The sequence below is a fragment of the Alligator mississippiensis genome, chromosome 2, assembly GCF_030867095.1.
Source record: "Alligator mississippiensis isolate rAllMis1 chromosome 2, rAllMis1, whole genome shotgun sequence".
Classification (NCBI taxonomy): Eukaryota; Metazoa; Chordata; order Crocodylia; family Alligatoridae; genus Alligator; species Alligator mississippiensis.
Window position 1 is genome coordinate 297,828,679 of NC_081825.1, and position 26,161 is coordinate 297,854,839.

Genomic DNA, 26,161 nt, shown 5'->3' on the forward strand with positions numbered 1-26,161 from the left:
GCACTGGCGGTGGACCCGCTCTCTCAGCTGCATTAACCGTCGGCAAGGGCTCACCAGGGTTTTGCATGCGTCACGGTTCGTCCTGGATTGTGAGCAAGTTAGGCTGGAATTTGTAGACACCCCTGGACATCTCCCATGTGTAGACCCAAGTTTTCATCAGTAGCAATCAGCTCCTGTTTAAGCCTCTGACCCCTCGGCCGCTTTGGGAGAGGCGAGTAAAGGTCCCCTGGGGTAACTTCTTTGCTAGCGATGGAAGAGGCAGACTTCTTGCCGCCTCCCTGTCACATTACAGAAAGCGCAGCAAAGATGTAAATGTTTTTAAGAGACGTTAGCACACCAGAGCTATACTTAGAGATGCTACTGTCAAGGTTGCTAGGCTAAAGCTTGGCCTGCCTGCCTTTTTTTTTTCCTCCGACTTGATTGCAAAGTCGGCTGCATTTTGGAAGCGTTTGGGGTTTTATCTGCCAAAACAACTGCTTTGCTGGTCTTTCCGTTAAAAATAAACACAGTACTAGAGGCACCTCGGCTTCCAGTCGAAACACGGGAAGGCCCAATCCTGCCAGTGCTTGCACCCAAACCTGCTGCTGTTTCACTGTGGAGTCGTGAGAACCTCATTGACTTTAGTGAGGCTATCGCAAGGGCCCAGAGCTCCTTATATTGCAGGATCGGGACCTTGCTGACATGGAGGCCTGGGTCCTGTGTCAGTGCATGCTTAAGTCATGAGTCTGTGGATGCCCTCTGCTCAGTAAATCTTAGCAAAAACAAATGCAAGAGGACTATCTCAGGTGAAAAAACAGCTTTTGCTGCAAGTTTTCCTTTCTTTTTGGAGATCGTAACCTTGACATTTTACTTAAGCATAGATTTTCTTTTTTTTTTAACTGAATTTCTCTTCCCAATATCATTTTTAAATCTCATGAATTTTTTTCCCCAGGAAGTTGTACGAGAGTCTGCCCTTTTTTTTTAATCTTAAATGACACATCTCCAGAAATATGTGGGTGTTGACGCTCTTTGGAGCTGTCACAGACAATCATGCAAACATATCTTTAAAATGTGTGGCCTTTTAAAATGTGAATTATTAATAAACAGGGCGGATTTTTCCCCCCCCCTCACAAATTTTGAAGGAAAAAAAAATGTTTCCAAGCCGGCGCACTCTGTGGCAATTTACTTTGGAGTAAATCTTACATGACGGAGTAATAAACCCTTGAAAACATGGGTTTATAATGGAAACACTAATTCAACTTTACCCACAGCTGTGGCGTATAAGCAAAATACCAAAGGCATTAATGAGGTGCTAAATCTGATACCATAGAGGAATACAGTATAATCATTAATTAAAAAGGAAGGCTGGAGTTGGAGACTTTTTGTCCTCCTTCCCAACTAAAGGGACCATGAAGAATTGAAGTTAGAGATACTCGGCTTCAGACTTCTCTGTGTTTTAGGTCAGTGGTGCTCAACCTTTACGGCCAGCGGAGCTGTCTGCGAGCCAGATCTGGGTGGCGGTCCTGATCTGGCACAGGATAGTCATGGCAGGACCCCACCTGTACCCTTGCAGAGAGGGGCATGGTGCATCCGGGCCCCACAGGGGAGTTGGGGGCAGAGATAGGGGCTGTGGCCCAGACCTGTGGGGTAAAGGGGCATGGCCCAGCCCCAACCCTCAGGGGAAGGGGGCTTGACCCAGCCCTGCAGGGGTGGAGAAGGGGGCTTAAACTGGCCCCATGGGGAAAAGAGGGCATGGCTCAGCCCCATCCAGCCCAAGGGGAGGAGCGTGGCCCAGCCTCATCCAGCTGTGGGGTTGAGAGGAGGGGGTGTGACTTGGCCCCAACCTCCTGTGCAGGGCTTGGGGTTTGGGCATTTGGCAGCAGAGGAGGGTGGTTGTATTTATTGCCATGGCTCTCCTGCCACCAAATTTCCCAACCTGTGGGGAGCACCATGGGCCAGATACCAATGGTTCCACCGGCCACATTTAACCCACAGGATGGAAGTTGAGCACCCCTATTTTAGGCTGACTTTGATATAAGATTTGGGTAGTTTTAAGACTACTAGTCACATGGTAGACAAGGTTCCTTGGGTGAATTTGATATCTTTTATTAGACCAACCCAAATGGTTGGAGAATAGTTATTAAGCAAGCTTTTGGGTTCAAAAACCCTTTGTCAGGCTTTTTGAACCCGAAAGCTTGCTTAATAACTATTCTCCAACCATTTGGGTTGGTCTAATAAAAGATATCAAATTCACCCAAAGAACCTTGTCTGCCTATATCCTTAGACCAACACATCTACAACCTAAAACCCTAGCCACATGGTAAGCTTATGTACACCCAGAGTCAGGTCACAGGACTGGGGTGGCCTTGGGGCCTTCTAGTGACTCATCCTACTTGGTTGGCTACTTGGTCATAGAACTGGGCAACTCTCCAAATAATCATGTTAACAAATGGCAGACAAGGTTCTTTGGATAAATCTGATATCTTTTATTAGGCCAACTCAAATAGTTGGAACACATTTTTTGTTGCAAGCTTTCAGGCAAAGAAGAATTTTTTTCCAACTATTTGAGTTGGTCTACTAGAAGATATCAGCTTCACCCAAAGAACCTTGTCTGCCTGTGTCCTTAGACCAACACGGCTACAACCTACACTCCTATTAACAAATGGGAAATTATGGCAGGGGATTTGATTTTTATTTTCCTGTGAGAAGTGTACATGTGTGTGTGTCTGTGTGTAATATGTGTATGTGTGTATAAATTATTCAGTGTTTCTTCCTTTCAGCTGTCTGCTTCATGCTTTCTTGATGCTAAACTCTGTTTCTTATTAAAGGGCTAGATTCAGTAAAACTCTGCTGCTTGCTCAGATGCAAGCTGTTTTGTGGGGTCATCTTCTACTTCTCTTTGCACAAAGTAGATGATGGATGCATAAGGAGAAATCTTTTTGCCTCCTACTGGCACACTGGAGTTGGAACGGTAGAAACGCACCTGCCATCTGCTATTGTAATCACTGTTATAACTGACTGGATCCAAAGGCAAGCACGAGGGCCTCGGGTTTCAGTTTGTTAGACTGCTGTGTATCTAGAGCCACTCTCCCATCTGCAGTGACTCAACTCTGAGCTTATATCGGCACCAAGAAGTTTAGGACCATGCTCAAAAGGTTGAATATCTGCCTGAAATGAATGTCCGAATATGATGCCCAAGACAGTCCCGTATTCCTGCTGGATTAGCTGTTGAATATCAATATCAAACAGTTAGGAGGAGGTTGAAAAGAAAAAAGAAGTTCTGCCTGGTTTTTTGCCCCTTGCAGAGACTTCCATCAACCTTGATATATATGCGGGCTTCTGGAATCAGCAACTTAAGCAAAGTTTTTCCAGAGTCTGGCCTTCAAACAGCAAAAGGAGTTGGGTGAAATATGTTCACCATGGTGATCCTGAGACGCATCTGGTCGTCTGTATTTCTGATTTGATTGTAATAGCAGGACCTGCGGCTTCAGGGAAAGAACAATATGATTGAAGGATCTCAGTGAAAAGAAAGAATTAATTGAAAACCCTTCAGGAAGTCCCAGGACAATGACTCAATTACTGGCAGATCACGAGCATTATTTCTAGCACTCAGGGCTTTTGTGACTGACACTCATGACTCCCCTATTGACCTTAATGATGAGCCTGCGTTGGGGACACAGTTGCTGTTGGAGGTCCCTGCTTGCCTGTCATTTAGCTGTGTACACTTTCAAGGGTGCCTCTTCATTGCAGCCCCAGCTGTGACTGGAGCTCTAAATCAGCCAGCTCGAGGCCTGCTAGCAGCGTAGCCTCACTAGCATGGAGGTCAGCCTCGGCTGGAAAACCCACCTGACAAGCTGCGTGAATGAGCTGGACAGTTTACCTGTTCTGAGGTCTGGGCTACCATGATTGCATTGCTAGTGGTACCCACGCAGGCTAGTTTAAAGCTGGACTGGGAATGTCTAGACAAGCCGGAGTCAGAGTGATGGCTGTAATGGAGGTGTACCCGTAACTGAGACCGAGCAGGGAAGTCGTTCTGGTTAGTGTGTGCAGAGGAACACAACAGGCAACCACGGCTGGCTGTAATTGCTATATGCCTTGGCATGGCCAGCTGGGGTAGGTCTCCTCCACAGTTGACAGCCATTGCTCTAGGAAGCGTGCGTGTGTGTGCAGGTGTGCATGCCTGAGACTATTGACACTCCGGGTGCTTGTACACATGTAGGGAGACTGCTCCAACGCACTGTAATTGCAGTGTGTCAGAGCTAATTAGCATGCTCCAACCAGCCTCCGCATCTTGTGCATCAGCGTCCCTGCTCTGCAATTAGTTAAAGCATCCCTGCCACCATTTTGAAGCGTGGGTTTGCTGATACACAAGACGCTGCAAGCGCTTTAATTAGACCAGCTCTTGGAACCACTCTAATTAAAGCGCCTACCCCCGGAGCACATGGAAAAATGCCCTTTGATCTCTTCAAAGTGCAGGCAGGGCTATGAGCACAGGCCTGGCCCTAGACCAGCGGCCCACTCAGGTCTGGACTGGTTCCACATGCGCTCTGTTTGGAGAGGCTCATGTGCAAGGTGAGGTTTCCCCATGCGGCAGTAAAAGCTTGCAGCCTGCACATCGGGCTTTGTTGGGCCACACACTTGAACTGCAAAGCTTGCAAACCACATAAGCTTGTTTGCAGAAATGTGTAACGAAGAGAGAGCAAACTCTTGTGTACGGAGCCGCTACTAACCCCCCGCTGCAGTGCTGTGACTCATAACAGAAAACAATCCTCTGTGCTTTATATCTTCAGCTAACACTTCATATCTTCATCTAGTGCAACCTGAAGGCCTGGGCAGAAAATCATGGTCTCCTAATAATTAACAAAGGGAAACACACAGGAATGCACCTTGTCCACGAGCATCTATCACGTCACCAGCCCCAAGAGTTCCAAAATCCGTGTGTTACACCTGTAAAAAATCATGAGATTAGTTTAGAAATCATGAGATGAAAAACAAAACCCCTGGGTTATCTTTATTTGTCTTCTGGGGGTTTTTTTAGTCTTACAGTGACTTCACTTAATGACTTTAAGCTTTGAGCTGTAACAATATGAGCCTGGCTTAAAAAAAACAATAAAACCAAGGCACTTCTAAACACTTGACTCCTGGATCTGGTAGACAAAGCCTTGCCTGGGCTGATCTAGTTGGGGCTGGTCCTGCTTGGATCAGGGGTTGGACTAGATGTCACCTCCTGAGCTCCCTTCCAACCCTCATTTTCTAGGATTGTATGATTTGGGGCTTAAAGGAAAACACCAAGTATCAAAACACTTGTGATAAAAACATGAATGTTGGCATGTACATATCTGTCTGTCTTTTTCCGTGCCTCTTGGGTGGACCTGGAATCAAAGGAGACACTATCCACCCCTCTTCAAGTTTGCAGTGAGGCAGAACAAAGGTGGGAGGGAGGTGAGTGTAACTGGAATCGGGTTTGTGCTTGCTGTGTAGTTTTCTTACCCCAAATGCACTTAAAGAGTTTGAACCTGTAACTAATACACGCTGCCTTAGCGTTAGGAGCAAGGAGAAGGAGGAAGAGGAAGGAGAAGGGGTTCTGGATGTGTAGGTTAGCCCATGTGTGTGTGAAAGGGAGCCTGGGCATATGATGCATTTACACCTGTGTAGTCAGCCTTTACATTAGTGTAAAGAAGGAGCAGATAGGTGATGTGTGTGTGACTCCAATACAGGGCTGTCCATCCACTGTAGAATTGCCCTGGGAAAAATCAGGGTTAAAACCACACTGGTATGAATTACTCTAGGTCTTGTCTGTCTGCCACTTATCCTGAAGCAGCTGATTGCTCAGGGCTGTTACCTGCTTCTCCAACACCTAGTAGTGGTGAGGGACTTTAGTGGCATTTATTCCTACAGCTCCCCTGGGATGGCTGCACATCTCCCCATGTAATTTCTTCTGGTGTTCAATATGTAGATGTATCATCTGTCCAAGCCCCAAAAGTACGTACAGTGCTCTGTGCAATGGTTCCCAAACTATGGTCCACAGAGCACTTGCTGGTGTCCAGAGAGAGCAGAGATCACATATTTCTGCAGATAAAAACAGCAGCCAGTGGGATTGCTCTTTATTTTTTTAAAACAGTAGTAAACCTGTCTCACATTAAGGAGATGACAATTTATCCCTAGTGTTATTTTTCTGGTAAGCAGTTGCTGTAATTGCCACAGTTCTGTTATGTGACTCCAGGCAGGATGTCTAAGAGGTGGGGACTCATGGGTTAATTGTAGCATGCACACAAACTGTTGTGTATAGCATGCAAACAGATTGAGAGCCCCTTATTGTGTGTGTGGCCCTTGCATTTGTGTAAATAACAGTTCTTCCTACAACCGTGATTGTTCCTACTGGTGCTGCTGGCCTGTTTCTGGTCAGAGAAGAGCTGCCCTGGTTTGTTGTGCTTATTTGACCAATGGCTTGATGAATTAAGTCTTGATTCTGGCCTTGTCCCAGTTTTACACTGATGTGAATGTTAACTTACTGGAGTGGGGTCCTGATTTACAATGAGGTCAGGTCAGGATCCAGCCTTTCATTTCATCACAAGCCACAGAGGAATCCAAAATGATGTTTCCTTGCTCTGCTGGCAACCATAAAACATGCATGAAACTATCCTGGCCTTTTCTGATCTGGCAGCACCTGCAATCCCATGGTAATAGGCATTGTACAGCCATCAAACAAAAAAACCCCACACCAAAACATGAGCCAAATGCCCTGCCCCAAAGAGTTTATGGTTTAGTAAGTAGTAATGTGCTCATATATAGAATAAGGAGCCTGCGTCCTGCAGAGCTGAGCAGACTTTTTGGAGACATTCAGACAGAGCATTGCTGGAGAGGTCATTCTCCCAGCCCATCACAGTGGCCACCTCACTCCTCTCTTTGAATCCCTCCATTGCCTCCTTATTCTTTAGTGTATCAAACACAAGCTGCTTGTCTTCACTTTCAGGGCACTTTGATGTATCCTTCCCTTCCCTTCCCTGCCATCTCTCAGGCAGTATCATAGGATCATAGGGAAGTAGGGCTGGAAGGGACCTCATGAAGTCACATCTAGTCTAGCCCCTTGCTTAGGGCAGGATCATCCATCCCTGACTAAAACATCCCAGCAAAGTGTCTGTCCAACCTGCTCTTGAAAACCTCCAAGGATGGAGATCTCGCAACTGCTCTAGGTAGCCTGTTTCAATACCTGAGAATCCTCAAGGTATCAGCTCCCACCTCTGATCAGCAGATTATGCCAGATCCCATTGTCCTTTGCTAAATATACAAGCTAACATATCATTGCTTTCTTCCATGTTGGCCCGTATGCCTGGGGAGAGCCCCCTGTGAATTCTGACATACCAAGGCCACCGTCTGCTAGAGACTCACTGTGTCCTTGTATTCTCCCATCTGTCTGTCCTACCTGTCATCTCTTGTTCTGTATTTTATCAGCTCTTAGGATCAGCCATCTGGGTTTGTACAGCACCTACCACAATGGGTTCCTGGTTCTCAACAAGGGCTTTTGCAGGCTGTAGTAACTGAAATAATTAATGAATCCAAATACTCTGCTGCGGTTTAATGACAAGGCAGCAGATTGGGGGGGGGGGGGTGTTGTTTTTTGATTTAGGATTTCCAGAAGCATTTTTGTCTTATTTTCCTCCAGTTTCTTTACCTTGTTGACAACTTTGGATTCTTGAAACAGCGTCTAAACAGTTATGAACAATTAATGTCAGATTTGCACAATAGATTTTGCTATTGCCCTCCTTTGTTTCCAGTGATAGCTGTGGGGAAAAATAATTAATAGCTGCCATTCCTTTCCAAAAAGAGAACACAGAACAAAGGGACAGAAAGGAAGGCGAACGAAATGCCAAGAAGCTAAATAGCAACATACACACACAACACCCCCTTCTCCCCCCCAAAAAAACCAACAATAAATGCAAACAACCCATTTTTGGTCAAGATATCAGGAAATCATTTTTTTTTCAACAAAGACTGGCAAAGCACCAAATGCAGCTAGCTGCGTAGGAAGCCATAAAACAGAAGGGAACAATAAGAAATGGGAGAATTCACTACTTTTGCTCCAGCACCTTTGCAGAGGGCATCACTGTGTGCCACCAACGGTGCCCTCATTTCCCTGCAAGTCAGGCTGTTTCTGATGTTTCAGGTAGTACAAAGTAGCTGTACAAGAGGGTTGTGCAGAAAGTTTTCAAGGACAGATTAGACAAATACTTGTCTAGGATGGGTCAGATGGGACTGATCCAATGGGGCTTGGACTAGAAGTGACTTCCTGAGGTCCCCTCCAACCCTACTCTTCCATGATAGAGGCTGGACTCGATGATCTCCCGAGGTCCCTTCCAGCCGTAATGAAATCTATGCAATGATTCTTTGATTATACATCACCCATTACTGCGGTACCATGTCCCTGGAGAAATGCTTTGGCACTATGTGTGGGTGTCGTTTTGACTTTGAAGGTCTCTGACTTTGTTAAGTGATAAAATGGGATTTCAGACTAGCGTTAAAGGATTGACATGACACCTTGTTCGATGAATGACAGAAAGGCTTAATTTACTGCAAGTATTCACGATTAAATGAGCCTAAAGCAAAGCCAAGTCTAGTGTTCAGCTGTAAAGTGATCATTTCTCACCGATAAAGGCAAAGAGGCGGTCTGTCTGTCTTGTCAGCTTCTCAAGGTGTGGATACGTTCACGTAAAAGAGCAGAAGGATCTTTCGTTCTTGAAGTGCGCGCCCTGTTCGCTGTTTCGTTCCTTTTTTATACGCTTTAGCTCAGCATCTTCAAAGCAGTCTTGTAGTGTGCAAATCAAGAGAGTCCCAAGCAGTACTTGACAGGAAAGTCCTGTTAATCAAACTGCTCATTATTGGTTATCAGAAAGTACCAATTTGAATGAATTGCCTTTTTCTGTGACAAGAGGTTATCCTGTTCTATGAAGTTTGGAACGGATCAAGGCATTGATTAGCAGTTGGGAAAAACACAAGGTTGTTGAGGAGTCGTCCTTGGAAGATTAAGGGAACCCCTAAGGCAAAAGAGTAAATCAGGAGGAAACAGCTATCACGTATGGAGAATGACCCTTCCTGCACATAAACACAACTTAATTGCAAAAGAAATATTTACCATACTAATTAATCAAGGATAGCCATTTTACACAGCTACATACCAGAGAACCAGGAGCCTGCTTAAAATCATTGTGAATGTAGTAAGATACACTGGAAATGATACCTAATTATTTCTTCTCAAACGGCGTAGCTGTGAACTCACACCGTCTTGCACTATGCCATTGTCATCAGTATTTTGTATTTTAACTGTTGTGAGTAGGCCCAGCTTAGCTTGAGTTTCACAGTCATCCATCTTCATATACAGGCTTTCTCCTTTACTTGGGGAAGGTTGACAGGGTGTTTTGGGAAGGGGGGGAAGTGTTCACTTTGGGAGACCCAGGTTAGCAGCAAAAGACACAGCCACTCTTAGCTTTGAGTACCTGCTGGGAAGGAACATGCCATTTGTGGTTTCCATAAGAGTTTCAGACTAGCAGAAATGATTGAGTGCCTGGGTCAGGCTTCGAAGCCAGACCTGTAACTGGAAGTGCAGCTTTCACAATAGCTATGTTAAAAGGGCCGGTCTTGTTTTTCCTTGTCTGCAGCTTTCATTTTTGAGACTGAAGAGTCCTGCAGGAATTGCTTTGAAGTAGCTTTCACTCTATCTCTGGATGCTAGAGTCCCGTTTGCGCCCAGAGAAGGACAGAGAACTTCCTGCCCTGGCACTTTTCCCATCAGCTTTCACTGAGACGGATTCACATCTTGCTTACATCTGTTTTAAACCTATGTAACTCTGCTGGCTTCACTGGAGTGAATTACTGCTCATTTATTCCACTCAGATTGGAGAATCAGGCTCCTTGTACTTTTCATCCATTTAAAGCAATTAGTCATTCCAGTGCTGAGCGTTTCATAAATGTATATGGATTTAAGTGGTGAACCCTCCCTCTCCACCTGCCCGCCTTTTATTTTTTGAGTTAGGCTTGTTAAAGACAGGAATGGTGCTAACTCTGCACGTGCTGGGCATCCTCCACTTGAAAATGGTTGAGAAGGGTGCAAAGCAGGATGAGGGGGCTTGAAAAGGGAACAGAGTTGCCATTAGCTGGGTTGCAAGTGATGTAGGCTCATTTATCTGCATTCCTTTAAATGCCCAAGACTTTAACAGAGAGCTGGGTGGAACAGGAGCAAGAAAGAAGTTGTGCGTGCTGGAGTGTATTTTGCATAGAAAGAGTAGTGATGAGCCCCTCTGTACCCTGAAAAGCATCCAGATGGATGGTACTCAGCAGGTAAGTGAGGTGTGGTGCCCACATGTGCTTTCATAGGCTCAGGCTGGCCAGCGATTCCCAACACCTGCAAGAAATGCAGAAGCCATTGGTGAATGTTCCTGAAGACAAATACAGAGATCGGCTGTTTTGGAGCTGGGGTTCAGAATTGCTCCACCTTGATGCTGCCGACCTGCTATGAGTTGCTTAGTATTGTGACATGTTGAGCCTGGGCAGGAAGACAGAGGCAAAAGCTTCTAAGCTGCGTGTGAAGTATAAGCAAGAACATGAACAGCTGGAGACCTGTTTTGCTTTTGTGAGTGTAATGAGCCCCCAGTCCACCTCCAGGGACAATAACTTCAGAAATGCCAGGAGAAACATCCCATGGTAAGGGACATTTGGAAGGAATTGGGATTCTGCATTTATCTTCACACAAATAAAGGCTGCTTCTATTGAGAAATGTGGTTCAGACAAAGCACAGCTTCTCTCTGTAAAACCCTGCCCTTAGGGGAGCCTTCTATGATGTTGAAGAAGCAATGTGGGTCTTTCCCTTCTCTTCCCCCCTTGGCCATGCCCTGCAGGGCCAGCTGGCGAGGTCTGACTCGGAGGGGTAAAAAACAGCAGCAAATAAAGGCCAAGGGAGTAATCTTTATCCAGACCCATTCAGCTTTCTCTAAGGCTCTCAGAGGGCTCTTCATACTCTTCTCTTCATATTCTTCTCTTCTCCCTCTGTCTCTGGGGAAATCTCACCTGGAAACCCACATTCAGCCACTGTCTCTGTGTGGATGATACTCAGATCCACCTGCTCCAGAACTTGGCCTCTCTCTCGCACATCTCTTCTTGGACATTGAAGCTCAATCTCAATGTGTTTTTTTAATCCCCGTCCTCTGCCTCCCTCCCTTCATTCTCAGTGACCGTGGACAGTGTCATGTCACATTGGTCCATAACCTGGGTGCCATCTTACGCCCTGATCTCACATGCAGGCTGGGTCAAGATTCTTTAGTGTGACATATCTAAAACGTGGCCTTTCTTATCCATCTACAAGCCTGAAGACCCTTGTCATGGCTATGGTAAGTGGGCATGGAAAGGCTGCTTTCAAGACCAAGGCCTATAACTTGAATGACTATCAAGGGGAGAACAAGACTGCAAAATGTTAAGGAAGGCACATATCACTGTGTTTGCTGTATCCTTGTTTAGCATAGGACTGCCGCTTGTATCGCTGTGCTCCCAGTGAAATAACATTTTTCTTGTACTTAGTCCATTATTGTATTTTCTTGCATACAGTATGCCCTGGAATAAAATATACATCTTATTTTGAAAGGCAGAATGAAGAAAAAATGGATTTTTCCTTGTGATAAGTAACTGAGTGTCAGCAGTTAAGGAGCTGATTGGTCTTCTTCCTTGGGATCATGTTCACATTTTACTTTTCGTTTTCCTCAGTAAGTGGCAGAAACAGATCTTACCACATTGCCTTGCATATAATGCACACTCCAATTTCCAGTAGCTGTTTTTTTGCGGGGGGTGGGGTTGAGACAAGATGCATGCTGTATGTGAAATAATACAGTATTTTATTTGGTACCGATGTGAAGACTTGATTCAACAAGCTCAGTGAATTGTCAAGAAAGCTTTCTGGGACTACTGAGTTGCAATGGCAGAAGGAGGATCTTTCTATATACCAATATTCAAGAACGTTTAAGTCCTTTGGAGACTTGGAGTTACTTTATTTACCTGTCCTCGCCTCGGCACAGAATCAATGTGTGTGTTGGACAGGGGGGCAGAACGTTTCTGTAGAGAACAGTGAAGCTACGGAAATTGTTCCCGTATCAGGTCAAGGAATAACTGTCGGTGAAAACTGGCATATTTATTATACACATCATTATAAATGTTTGTGATTTTTGTTAGTTGTTGAATTGCTGCCAATATTCTTCCTTCTTTCAGAATTTGCTGGAATGGGATGATTGTACCTTCCATGGTTAGCATCACTCATAAAATAGCTTGGAAAGAACTGGGATGTCGATGGACGAGACATCATAGCAAAGGCTCTGATGGCTTCTATTTTACCTCTGTTCTTGACTCTTTTAGCCGTCCTGACTTCTAAAAGAAAAAAGAGCACTACTCTTTAGGCCGGGGTGGGCAAAATATGGCCCACAGGCTGAATCTGGCCTGCCAGCTGATTGGATCTGGCCCGTTGGTGGGTGCCTGCCAATTGATTGTATCCAGCCTGTGGCTGCCTCTGCAGTGCTTTGCATGGGGCTGAGCCCCGCTCACTCCTGCCTGGGCCATCCTCCTACCCACGCCTGCTGACTGCCCCAGCCAGTGCTCACAGCTTTCCAGTGGGGCTGCTCCAAGTGCAACCGCAGCCACCCATGTACTGCTAGGTTCCCCCTCACCTCCAGCAGCTCCTCCTCCTCCTGCCCTTGCTGTGCTGCTCCAGGAAGCAGGTATTGTGGGGAACCTGTGGGGACGTGTGCCAGACAGCAGATGCCCAGCCAGGTGGAGGGAAGCTGCAGCCAGGCGGCTCCTACCCAAGCACACAGGGCTCCAGCTTTAGTTCCTGGTCACCTTTCACCCACCCACTCAACCACCCGCAGGTGACCGCTCACACCGTCCCACATCTCCCCCCCCACCCATCCCATGGACAAACCCCACTCCACCTACCACTCACCCACACCCCTCCCCCCCCACACATAATATACAAAAGTAAGACTTTATTTTGAGCTATTTTGCAATCGCTTCTATAAACACTACTCAAAAAAACCATAAATGAGGGCAAAAATATTTTTTTTAAATGAAATAAAAATCTGTTATAGTAGATGTTTGATTTTTAGTATATTGTCACGATACAGCCATCCCAGGGAAGGCTGTGATGTCCCTAGGTCATTGTGACCGTTCTGGCTCCGCCCTGTGGGCGCCTACTAATCTCGCCTACCACGTCTTGCTGGTATAACTGATGAATCGGGAGGCTGCCCACGAGTTGCTGCTCGGTCACAGTCCTGACAGACTCATCTAAACCCTGAGGGTCATCAGACCCCTTACTGGGTCCCACACTCAGGAGGTGCCTTATACCCTCCCCCCCAGCCTTATGGGCTAGATGTGTGGCTCCAAAACCTCCCCTTTACCATGCCCCATGCCGCACAGGTGGTAATTACACATTGTCCTTTTTTTGGAGGCTTCTATCTATCTCGGCCTCCTGTCATCACTAGGCCCTGGGCCCCTATAGCTGCGCCCTCCCTTGTGCTGGACTCTCCACACTGTAGTGTGCCCTAGTGAGGCCTCCTCCTCCCCAACAGCCTCAGTCCGGTCCACTGGTATAAATAACAACAGAAAACGCAAACCCCTGGGCTACAACACAACAATCCCTCGGGTGCACACTCTATCCCTTTTTAGAAGGCAAGCTTCTCTCTCAGTTTAATGGGCCTCCCACCCACAAGTACTTATGAGCTCCTCTAGCCCCTTAATCCTACCAGCAGCAGAACATACAGTCAAGCATTTCCAAGTAGCTTCCTCTACAAGAGCTCCTCTCCCTTGGCTGCTGCCCGAGAACTAACCCTCTAGTCCCAGCCCTGGGATTCATCTGTCCCCAGGTGCTGGCCTCCTTCCGATCAGCTCCTAGGACCCTCTCTCTAGGCAGTTTCTGCCCTTAAGGAGCAGGCACCGCTTAGTGCCCTACGACGTACATGATTGGTTTTTTATCTGTAATTTGTTAAAATGATATCTTTCGAAAAATGTTGTGTGTGCAGTCTTCGACAGCTCACCAAAACTCAAGTGGCCCTCCAGCCAACATAATTGCCCACCCGTGCCTTAGGCACTAGGACTGAAATTGCTCATGGTTGGTTTGACGCTGGTGGGGGGAAGTTTGGGAAGGTTTGAAATTAATCGGATACGCTTGGGTGGCGGAGGGAGAGGTAGTAAGAAAAACACATTAAAAACAAGTCAATTTTATTTCCCACACATTCCAAACACTGCTCTCAGAAGTCTTTCTCTTCTCCACCTACAAACCACTTTAAAAGAAAAAAAAGAGTTTTGATCATTGTAGTATTTCAAAGCTAAAACCCGTAAGGTGGGAAGGGCCTGCCTGTCTGAGCTCTTCATAAACATCCTACTAAAGCAGTGCTATTGCCGGTTACAGGTTGGCCTCTTGGGAAAGAGCCAGTCCATGATTGATGGATAGAAACTCTGCTTCTCTATGCTGTTTGTAAAACTGTCATACTCCAGTGCCAGTTCACAACCTGCTGTAAATTTGGATGCTCCCTTTGCTGCAAGCTCAGGGTAACCACTTTCTAATTTTGATTGCACTGCAGTCCTTTCGGCATCCCCATGGAGGTTGTAAGCAGAGAGATTCTCATTGCCCAGCATGAACGGTATCACAGCTGATGTAAATTCTGTGACTTTTTGCCCGTGAATTTAGCTCATGGCTAGACAGTGACTTTTGTGCAACTGTGGAACGAGGAAAACTAGAGGCGGTTGGAATTTTTTTTGCTGGAATCTATTTGCCTCATAAAGCAGTTTAATTGAAATGAAAATGTTCTGCGAGTCGGGGTGTGGCAACAAGTTTCATAAAAACAGGTTTCTCAGGTCCAGAATGGTTCCCCACCCACTTCAGAACAAACAGTAGTCGGTGGATCACCTCGAACATGGGAGGCATGAGCTCAGGTCCCTTCCATGCCTAATTCAGACCGGTGCACCACTGTCACTAGCTGTATGGTTGTAGAGTCAACTTCCATAATTTCATTGGAGTCCACTGAAGTGCAGTTATGTCAGCCTGAGTCTACAGGCAGCCTGAAATGATAGCTCTCCAAGGTGTGACCTTCTCCTTTTAGCCCAGGGGTTGTTCCCTGTGAAAATGGCCAACTTCTCCAAGCTAGTTCTATACTGCAATGATTCATCCTGAGAAGACTGTGTGAAGTGAAGTGAATTCTGTATGTAAATATGCACATTGGACCAGGCTGAAGGACTGACAACAGGTCAGAAGGAGAGTGAAATGAAGTGACGTCACTGAAGTCTATGCTTCCTGTCAACAGTCTAGTGTGCTGCACAGGAAGCACGGTCTAGGTATAGCAGACCTAATGCAATAAGCATTAAAGTCAGCGACAAGGTTATGTTTGAGTCCATTTAGCATTGGAACGTACGGACAGATTTTGTAGTAACCATTGCTGTTGAAGTGTATTGTCTGAGACTGAGTTACCTAACCTTTTATCACCCCCATTAGGACTATAATTTTAAGTGCATTCTAATAATCAGTTTCTTGGAAATTTCTGCTCAGTGAACCAAAGCAAGTTAAATGAACGTCGGTTGGCAAATTAATTAGGCATAGAAGGCACAGGTGAAACAGATTAGCAGGTCATCCATGCCATCTTCAGCAGATATGCTGCTGCCTAAAAATAGAGGTATGAACCTTTTGACCAACCTAGATTTCAGTGTCCAAAGCTTTGCAGCTCCCACCAGTATTCCTGGGGATTATTCCACAACCTAGTGGGTGCATCTACATGTGCAATTAATGTGAAGTAATACACTCCAGAGCTTATTGCCCCAGACTTTATTGCTCCTGGGTGTGCCATTTGAACGTGCACCCAGGGACGGCAGCACATTGAGCTGAGTTGGAGCAGCTCTGGCTGGAAGGGGGCCCCAATGGTCAGCATCTACACATATGCTGCTGTAGAGTAAAAGCTCTGCAGCAAGATGACTTGTATTTACAAGTACTACCCTGCTGTGGAGTAAATTAGTTTACTCCAGCCTAATAGGGGTGCACATGTAGACGTGCAACATATAGACTGCAGAGCTAGTCTACTCTGCAGTCAACATCTTGTTTAGATGTTCCCAGTTCATATTATTAAGAAGATTTTTCTTGATATTCTACTTCTGTTTCTTCCTTTTCAATTTAGTTGCTCCTAGCTAAACCTCCCTGCACCATGCTAAATAATCCTTCCCTCTTTTGGTGTGAAACCCTGGTGCTTTTGAAGACAGTAAGGTCAATGAATCCCATATTACATTTTGATATCATAAAATATTTGCTGATTGCACACTGTTGTGGTTCAGTAGTAGAATCCTTGTCTGCTGTGCAGAAGACCCGGGTTCAATTCCCAGATGCATGTATAACTACAACCATTGAGGCACTGAACATCTGGACTCAGTCTGGTCTTTGGGTATTGTTTCAATGTACTAAGAGGAGGATGGAAGGTATTTGCAGCCTCCGCTTCTCCATATTCCTGCTGAGGCATACACGTTGAAGGTCCTGATGACCTTTCACACATATACCATGATCCAGAAGGACCAACAGTTGCCTACTATTTGCAGACTACTTTTATTTTTTCTTTTAGTTCCCATATAGCCATACTTAACCAAACTTTGTTTGTTCAGCCTACTGGTAATTTCTTTTTCCTCTTCTCTGAACTCCTCTCAAATCTGCAAATCTTTCTGTGTAACATGAGGAGAGACTTTCAAAAAGCCTGAGGTCCATCAGAGGCTATATAGAAAAGGTCTGTTGCTTTCCTGCATCATTTATGAAAATAAAAAGGACACACATTCCTATTTATGACTGAGAAAAGTCTTAAACATGTGATGACCCCTCTTCAACCCAAATTTATTCTCCAGTTCTGCAGGGTCCTACTTAAACACATACTTAACTGAACTCAGTGGGACAGCTGATATGCTGAAGGTTAGGCATAGGCTCAGTTCATTAGTAGAGACAGGTTTCATTGCAGAAAACTGATATTTCACCTAAGCATCAAGAGAACATGGTAGTTATCACTGATTTCCCCTCCTTACCTCTCCCTTCCCCTCCTTACCAACTGCCTACCCTGCAAAAAACCACAGAACTTTAAAAACATGGAAATTCTGTAGCTAAAATTCAGCAGCCAGCATTAATCTTGCTTCCACAATCTGTGTGTTTGAAATACTAAAACTGTAAATTGTGTTTAAAATAGTATGGGCCTGTGTGTTTAGGGCATTACAAGTATGTATTGGGTTTTTATGACTTGTATTAGAATCATCATAATCATCGGTCATCCCTCATAGTTGAGGGTGATTGTCTTTCTTGATTGTTTTATCTGCTGGTCTGAAAATGGCTGACAAGGCCAATCTGGGATTGACAGGTTCTACTGCAGCTCAGGCACGTGTTTGCACTTGGGATGGACGGCTCTGGATTCCTGACTTAGTCCGTGACGCTGCTTCTTCTGCTCCCACTTTTCCATCTCCTGTTGCTGTCATGAGGTTTCAAAGTACTGAGATCCTTGCAGCAGACTCTTCCTTCATTTGGGGAGGTCTTGGGTGATAGCCTGCCACAAATTGATGTCAATGTTGCATTTTTTCCAAGTCAGCCTTGAAGACATCCTTAAAGCAGTTTCTCTGTCCTCCTCTTGAATATCTACCTTGACTGAGCTGGGAGAATAAGACTTGCTTCTGGAGTCTGGAGTCAGACACCTGGATTGATGCGGCTGGCCCAGCAAAGTTGATGTTGAATGATCATCGTGCTCATGATGTTTGCTTGTGAGAGGACACTAATGTTGGTGCATTTGTGATGCACCATTGGATTCGAAGGATCCATCAACATAGGCACATTATAGGCTTAGGAATTATAGGGTTTCTCTACACAGTAAAATGCCAACATGATTGCAACACATATGAATATGCCTAGCTGAGCTTAATCTAGCTAGCCTGGATAAGGAGAGGTAGCACGGGCTTTACCATACACTAGCCATGACTATGTAACCAGGATCCATAGAGGGCTTGTTGCTTGGTCTTGCTGAGCCCCATGTCTAGTGTAGGTATGCTAACATGCATTATGATCACACCTTCATTTTGCTGTGTGGATAATACCCCTAGTGACACACTTGACCTTTTGGGTGGAGGGTGGCAATTTTGATCTTCACTGAGGTTTTGAATTTGGTTCAGTAGCATGGCAGTGTAGAGGAGTGCTGCTGAAGTGCTGCTGGCCTTGTTACTGTACTGGCAGACAAAATGAATGTGAGCTATATCTTCTGTACAGAAGCAGAGAGAGAGATTTCCAACTTACTGGTAGCGCTGTATTTGAGTACGCTGGTCTGTGGTTGAATGATGAGTTATGTAGATCAGGACCACAGTTCATCAAGCTGGTCAAGCACATGCCTACATTTCGGCTTGTGAGTACCACCCTTCCCTTTATTGGTGCTACTTGCATGCATACCATTAAGCATGTACTTAATCAGGACCTATACGGAAGGTAAGTGGGTCAAGCTGGGTATGTGTTTTAAGCAAGGGACTTCAATGAGGAAGGATGTTTCTGATTCTGTGGTTTCTTCATGCCCCTGTGATGGAGCGTGGCCCTCAAGTTGGATGCCCCACCTCTACCACCAGCAGATCTACTTCTTTGTAAAGAGAGAGGTCTACAGGTTTCTGCTCACCTGTTCCATCTCTGATAACATTCATGCCTCGTGTAAGTGGGGAATGTTACTACGCCTTGTGCTTATTTTCCTGAAATTTCCAAGGAATTTTGGTCCACGGATTCTTTGTTCTGCACGCTATTATTTTTCAGGATACTGTGCTCCTCACTCTCCTTATCAGGAAAAAGTAAAATTATTCATCACCCTGTTTCTGTTGCCAGTAATTTCATTTCTTAAACATCAAGGCTTTTTCATTTTAACAGTATACGTAAATGTAAAAAAAAACATTGATCACTTTGAAGCAGGGGTGTCAAACTCATCTGGTCCCGCAAGCACAATGAGGTGCAGGGGGCTGGTCTGCGGGCCTGATCTGCAGTGCAAGGCTGTGTTGTCTGGCCCACGGGGTTGGAAGTCAGGCAAGAGCATCATTAATGACTGCAGATCCCAGAGCCGCAAAAGCCATTGCTTCTCACACTGCTGCATTTCTGGCCCCTGTGCTTTTGAATCTGGCCCATGCACCATACCTTTGACACCCTTGCTTTAAAGAAAATTTTTGTGCCCACTTCACCCAGAAATTAACCCAGCAGAGGAGTTATGCCTTCTCAGGGACTGAGACGCTGGTGTAGTGAGAGGCTGGAACATGGCAGTGGAAGTCTTTTTCTGTCTGCCACTGGCCACTGTGTAGCCTTTAGGCAGGTCGCCTAAAACACACAGATACATAGACCTGGATATGCTGTATTTTCTCATACACAACATGCCCCAGAAATGCACCTGGTTTTTGAAAGGCAGAATGAAGAAAAAAGATCGGTCCTTGTTGTACGTAACTGAACAGCAGCAGCGAGGAAGTGAGCCTGCTACTGTTCTGCTCTCCGTGGATCACGTGTGGGTTTTGCTGTCACTTTGGCCCACAACCAGAAATGGTTTCATAGATGTATCATATCATAGGGAAGTAAGGCTGGCAGGGACCTCAAGAGATCATCTAGTCCAGGGGGGTGCAATTATTTCGGGCGGAGGGCCACATACTGAGTTTCGGCAAGCCATTAAGGGCCACATAACAGGCAGCCAGGGGCAGATAAATATTAATTTTCTAAATTTTTTAGGGACCCCGTGGGCCGGATAGAATGGCCGGGCGGGCCACATCCGGCTCACAGGCCGCATTTTGCCCACCCCTGATCTAGTCCATCCAGGGTCCTTACCACATTTCTTGCATATAATGCCCACTACATTGCCAGCAGCTGGTTTTTCAGGGGAAAATGTGTGTTGTATGTGAGAGGATACGGTGGGCGGGTGTGTAGTTATGTGTACGTGTGTGTGAAAAATCTCTCTGTGCCTCAGTTTCCTTCTTGAGTGGATGGACGTTGTATGATCCTGGAGACATACCTCAGAGGGGTACTGTGCCAATTGCTGATCAGTGCTTTAGCCTTTGGCCGAAAGTTCCTCTGTAGAGATCCTCTTGGTGTTAGCAGGTGTGATATAGGTGTCTCAAGAAGAATACTGGTGCCCACTTGGTCTCTGTTTATATTTCTGTCCAGCTGCTATAAGTTTCTGTAGAATCCCTTGCTGCCTGCTGGAAGGTGCGTGACTTGCCATTCCTTCTTGTCTTCCCGGTGGTGGCTTCAAGGTGATATCCTTATCTGGGTGAAAGTGCTCTTCCTTTTCCTTTTCTCTAGGCCAGGTGGTTGCTGATAGATAAGACACAGACATTGATAGACAAATGATTTATGGTAATCTCTTGTAATGCTTATTCTATAGCTCACAGAATTATAAGTGGCACGATGGCAAATCTGAACAACTGATCGTCCGATACTGGTCATAGTGCTTAAACATGGCTTCTCAGGCTGCCCAGAGTTTCCTGCAGCCCCTCTCCTCTTGGATGTCCCGGATGTATGAAGCTGTCCAGCAAGCAGGAGATTCTTTATCTGCCTCCTTGGTCAACCTGAGCAAAGTGGACCACAAGTCGGAAGACTACGGGGATCGAGACTTGGAGGAGAGCGCTGGAACTTATGAGGATTACTCTGAGAGCTCGGATGATGAAAGAAGTTTGAGTCACGGCAGGGGGCGTGCGGAGTGGGCTGAAGACCTGCAGCCTGGTCACAGTCACTTCCCATTAGCAAGTGACAGCCCTGATGCACAGGCACCGCTCTGCAGCTCTGATGAGGATCTGGGATGGTCCGAAAGAGCGAGAAGTAGCACCAACTTCCCAGAGGACAGCAGCTCTCTTGCGTCGGATAGGTATGAGGACCACCAGATGATAAACGGGCTTCCTACCATCCCTGAAGAAGACGACCACCACCGCAAGAAAACGAGGGGCCGCCAGCACAATCGTGACATGGGTGGCTCGTTAGAAAATATGAACGGGATGGCAAGCGCGACAGGTAAGCGGATAGAAAACACCCCAGCAGTGTTAGCCAAGAGGGCTGATCTCTACTACTTGTGATTAGACTGAGTGGCTAATCAGCTCGTTGTATTGAGACATCTCTGTTTCTTTGCACTAAGACAAAAATGCTACGTGCCTGATTCTCTCCTTGGCCTTCCAGAATGAGCTGCATTGAAACAGAAGGCGTTTCACTGGTGTTGAAGTGCTGCACATTGGAGGGAAATCTGTGTTAAGCATGCAGTTTCTTTCCCCGTGTTTATATGATCGGGGCCCGTGGGTCTGACATGTTACTGTGCTGTGGACTTGAGCCAGAATGTTTCAGGTAGCAGAACCCCGACGAGGAAGCTTTTAGTTCTGAGCCTTCACTTGAAGAAGAGTTTGGCTGTATGTCATTGCTATTTAAAAAACAAAAAGATATCCACTCTTGTTTCCCCTGCGTCAGGCACTTCAGGATGGTAGTTCTCTTATTTGCTCTGGATTGCTGCACTACAAGCCACATAGAAATCATAGGAAGTTAGGGCTGAAAGGAACCTCAGGAGGTCACATCTAGTCCAACCCCCCGATCAAAGCAGGACCAGCCCCAACTACATCATCCCAGCCAAAGCTTTGTCTAGCTGGGTTTTGAAAACCTCCAAGGATGGAGATTGCACCACCTCTCTGGGTAACCTGTTCCAGTGTTTTACTACCCTCCTAGTGAGAAAATTCTTCCTAATATCTAACCTCAACTTCCCTTCCTGCAACTTGAGACCGTTGCTCCTTGTCCTGTCATCTGCCACCACTGAAAACAATCCAGCTCCATCCTCTTTTGAACCCTCCTGCAGGGAGTTGAATGCTGCTATTAAATCCCCTCTCAGTCTCCTCTAGGCTAAATAAGTCCAATTCCAGCTCCCTCAAGCCATTTGTCCCCCTCCTCGCAGCATTTCAGGCGACTTCCAAGAGGACAACAGGCTGGAAGTTATAGGAAATGGCACAGAATTTCCTTTTAGTTTTGAATCTGAATATCTGTTGTTAACATTAATGGAAATAAAGAAGTGCAAGGGTGGGGGGGGGCTGCCCCTAGGAATGAGTCTCCATTGCCCAGAGGGGTTGCACATGCCCCTAATGATGGGAAGTCAGAAGGAATTCTTGACCAACGCTGAGAGGACACCCACGCTCTTTGAGCAGAGAGGAAAGGTTGCCACGTTGCCTCTGCGCCATCAGCTGGGTCTCCGCGTGCAGCGAGGGCAAGCTGATGAAGATGAAAGCCAGAGTCCTGACTATCTGGTATGGAGGACACGCTGTGTTACAGCCAGGATTCAGGGGCTGGGACACCCTTCGGGCCTAAAATAAAATTTTCCAAGGTGACTTAGGACCTGAAGTCTCACAACAGGACTTCAGAACAAGGTTCCCAAGCCGTGCCTGAAAACAGGACGCAGAGGCCTTTGGTGATCTTTTAGCCAGGTCTTGCAAAAGGCTCAGAGCCTCTCCAGAGAGCAGCTTAGCTGCTTTGATGGCTGGCGGGAGCCCTGAGTGCTCAGGACTGCAGAGGGCCATGATCAGGCCATGTGTGTGGTTATGGTCAGTAGAGAGCCACCTTCATAGTGAGCAAATATGATCCAAAACTTGTCAATAAAATTAAATCTGCCCTTTCTCTGCACTGCCACGCCCAATGAATGAGCAAATGAGTAGGAAGGAAGGAAATGCCAGTCTGAGTAATTCCCTTCCACACTATCCCCTTTCCCCAGTCATCTTCCCCTAAAACCTTTTGGCTCTTGTTTCAGACCAGGACCAATGTCGGTGCTCAGATTAGCAATCCTCACCTTCGTAGCGGTACTTGCAAGAGGGTGAGCTTTGCAAACACTGTGTAATGCAAGAACTATGGGGTATTTCCGTGGCTGCACTGCTAGGACCAGAAGGGTGCAAAATCCACCTGGCCCACACCCCCAGTTTTTTCTGCCCATACGTTAGGGACTGGGATTGCAGCTGCTTTGCCTCAGTGCCTCTCTATGAGAATTTCTGGCCATTGAATTTATGTTAATCCTTTGGCCCATCTGTCGATAACCGCTTTCCTCACCCACCTATTTGGAGACTCTGTAGATGGAGCCTTACTCAACAGCAGTGGTTTTCAACCAGTGGTCCATGGACCCCTGGGGGTCCACAGACTATGTCTAAGGGGTCTGAAAAAGATTGCTATGATCAATTAAAAGTACATGAATGCCTGCACTTACAATTCAGAGGGGTCTGCACCTCCAATTGAAATTTCCAAGGGATCTGTACCTCCATGTGAAATTTTTTAGAGGTCTGCAAATGAAAAAAGGTTGAAACCCACTGCTTTAGAGAGCTCCCCCCACCCTGCACAGCCACGGCCTCTCCCATCTCACCCACTGATGCTTAAAAGATGCCAAGGACCCTGCACCCACCTGGATGAATTTCACTCCTAGTTCTCTCTCAAGAGCTTTTTTTCTGTTGCCTCCATGCCAGGTACTGCCCTAAGGGCCGTATTGTGCCCCTGCAGTACTTGATGCCAATGAAGTTGCATGCATGGACCCAGAGTTGGTTACAGCACAAAGCCTTGGCTTCTCAGGTCTTACCTAAAACTTGTGTCGTGCGGTGAAAGTGTTGAGCAGAGATAGAAAATGTCTGGCTTTAGGATTTGTTGCTTTTTCCCCACATCCTGGGCATAGTAGAACATGTTCTGCTACTGAAGGTGGCACTTCACTTCCTAAATATATACATACTTCCTCTCCAACTTCCTCTTATTTTGTCTCTCCCTTCAGATTCGCTCCCTGACACCGAGCATATGAAATGCTCTGACAATAATTCAGCCACACAGCGGTAGCGATACCCTGACAACTTCAAATTTCAGTTGTGGATTGAAAATGATCTGGCGAAAATGCATGAGGTGTCCTTGTTTCTGTTAGCTTTGTTCCTAACCCTAGATGACAGCATAAGTGAACATATGGGCTGGGTGACATTCTGCAAAAGACACGTATTTGGTAGCATCAATATTACAGTTCTGAACAATTCTTTTTCTTTTCTTTTCTTTTCTTTTCTTTTTTTTTTCTTTTCTTTTCTTTCTTTCCTTCTCTTTCTTTCAGCATATTTTTCTCCCCCAGTCCTGCAAAACGCATGCTTTCCTATTTGTCCTCATTCTTTTCAGAGCATTGCATCTTGATTTTATTTTACTTAATGTACCATATTTCTCTCCACAATAGAAGATTTTTAAGCTAAATTGGCACAAAACAAGAGCGATGCTGAATGCTTTTTGTTGCCATGGAAATATTCCTGGGCACTTACTGAAGACCTGGTTGCCAATAGTAATGTAACAGAGAAAATAGATACACTTCATTTAACAGCCACCAATGATTAAGAGCCCCCAAAACCTGTTACAAGGTCATCCTAATATAGACTTTAGAGTTTAAAAGACTACAGAAGCAAAGCCTTTTAGATGAACTGTGGACAACGCCTTTGTTACACAAAGTAAAGACCATATCATTGTAGTTTAAATTGATCACTTTTCTCTATTCTTTTTTTTTTTAATCAAATATGTTTTAAATGAGTTTTGTTCAATCACATGGTTTTGTTTCCCTGGAGCCGGTTGCCTGTTTGCTAAATGAGGCGCTCTGATGGCCTCATTTAGTCCAAGCACAGGCATGGTTAGAAGAAGGTGTGTAACAAAGTGTTGAAGCGCTGAAATCTGGTCCTCAACTCAAATGTTGTGTGGGTTACTACTGTACCTGCTGCCCTGCTGCAATGTAGATTTGGTGTCCACCGAGTCCTGTGCTGAACCACCAGGCACTAATTAGATGTCACTGAGTAATTACTGTTACAGACAATCACAGAGGCAAGTTCCCAGGCAGAGTCACTTCGAACACATTTGGCCACAATTTTAAAAACCAACTGGATACGCTTGACCTGGGTGGGATGTTGTGGACACTGGATATCCCGTCGGTGTTAACAAAGGCTTGGTTGCCTTGCTGCGTATTGTGCCTTTAGAAATAGTCTGAGTACCAATGCTGTTCTTCTGTGGCCTCAGCAGAAAACAGGGATGGTTTTACAGTGAACCAAAACAGGACTGATAGGGTTTAGGGCAAGATGTGGCCCACTGGGCAGATCTGGCCTGCAGAGCAGTGTCATCTAGCTTCCCACGGGTATAGAAATGTGGCAGTGAAGCAAACAGTGACTGTTAATCTCTGAGGCTTGCAGACCCTCAGCAATTAATGCTGCCACTGCTCATCCTACCCCTGCATTTCTGGACCTGTGGGGAGCCTCCAGGCCAGGTGGCGCAGTCCTGCATGCTGGACTGGCACCGCACCACTCATCCAGCCCACAGACCTGCCCTGGATCTGGCCTGAGGACTGGCCCTGTGCCATTTACCTGGCCCATGGGCATGGATGGGGTGGTCATCGCTAGTTTGGGGGATTAGCAGTGGGCCTTTGCTCGCTAGGTTCGACACCAGCTCAAGCAGTGTAAATTGCCCGCAGGTAAGGCAGGCACCATTTGAATAGTACACGTGGCAGTAACTGTTAGGGACCCTAGCAGGCAGCCCAGCCTGGACTGATTGCCTAAGCAGCTCTGTCTTGTCTGGCTGCCAAGCTCCACCCTGGCTAATTAACCAGCTGGTTTCTTCGTTGCCTGCTGGGAACGTAGCCTACCCGTCTAGTCCTACCTGTAGCAGCAGCCTCCAGACCAGTCAAGAGTCTCACCCATCTGCTGGCTCCTCTCTGGCTTTCCTGGTTCCTGACCCTGCTTTTGGCTTGTTCCTGGATTTTGGCCTTGTGAATCCTTTCCTGGCTCCTGACCCTGGTTTGGCCTGCTCTCAGGCTGCACCCTGTGGATTGTCCCTTGGATTCGGTAACTCAGGATCTGATTCCTGGATCCTGGCCCTGGCCTGTGTTGTGGACTCTGCCCCTGGATTTTCCTGGTAATCCGGCTCCTGAATTCTGACCCAGCCCCTGACCCCCAGGCTGTCCTCAGTGACCCAACCATTAGGCAAAACTGCCTACTCCCTGGTCCCTTACAGTAACCATTCGCCAAATCTCAGATGTCATTATTAAAGGAAGAGAGGGATTTAGCCACGTTAGCCTGACATCAGGCAGAAGGCAGGAAAGAGTGCAGACAAATGCTTGGAGCCTTTTCATCCCGGGTCAACATTGGAGTTG

At 46.2% G+C, this 26,161-nt stretch overlaps 1 protein-coding gene across 3 annotated transcripts in view; it reads left to right on the plus strand.

Annotated features, from left to right (window-relative positions):
- SYT16 (synaptotagmin 16) overlaps positions 1 to 26,161 on the plus strand; it is a 166,592-nt gene that overhangs the window by 75,572 nt on the left and 64,859 nt on the right. The window contains exon 2 of one of the 3 annotated variants that reach the window (XM_019494103.2): positions 20,396 to 21,018. The exons of the other annotated variants lie outside the window; for them this stretch is intronic. Within the exon in view, the coding sequence (XP_019349648.1) occupies positions 20,469 to 21,018 (550 nt within the window). The 5' untranslated portion in view covers positions 20,396 to 20,468. The remainder of the gene's footprint in view (positions 1 to 20,395; positions 21,019 to 26,161) is intronic. 3 annotated transcript variants of the gene reach the window in all.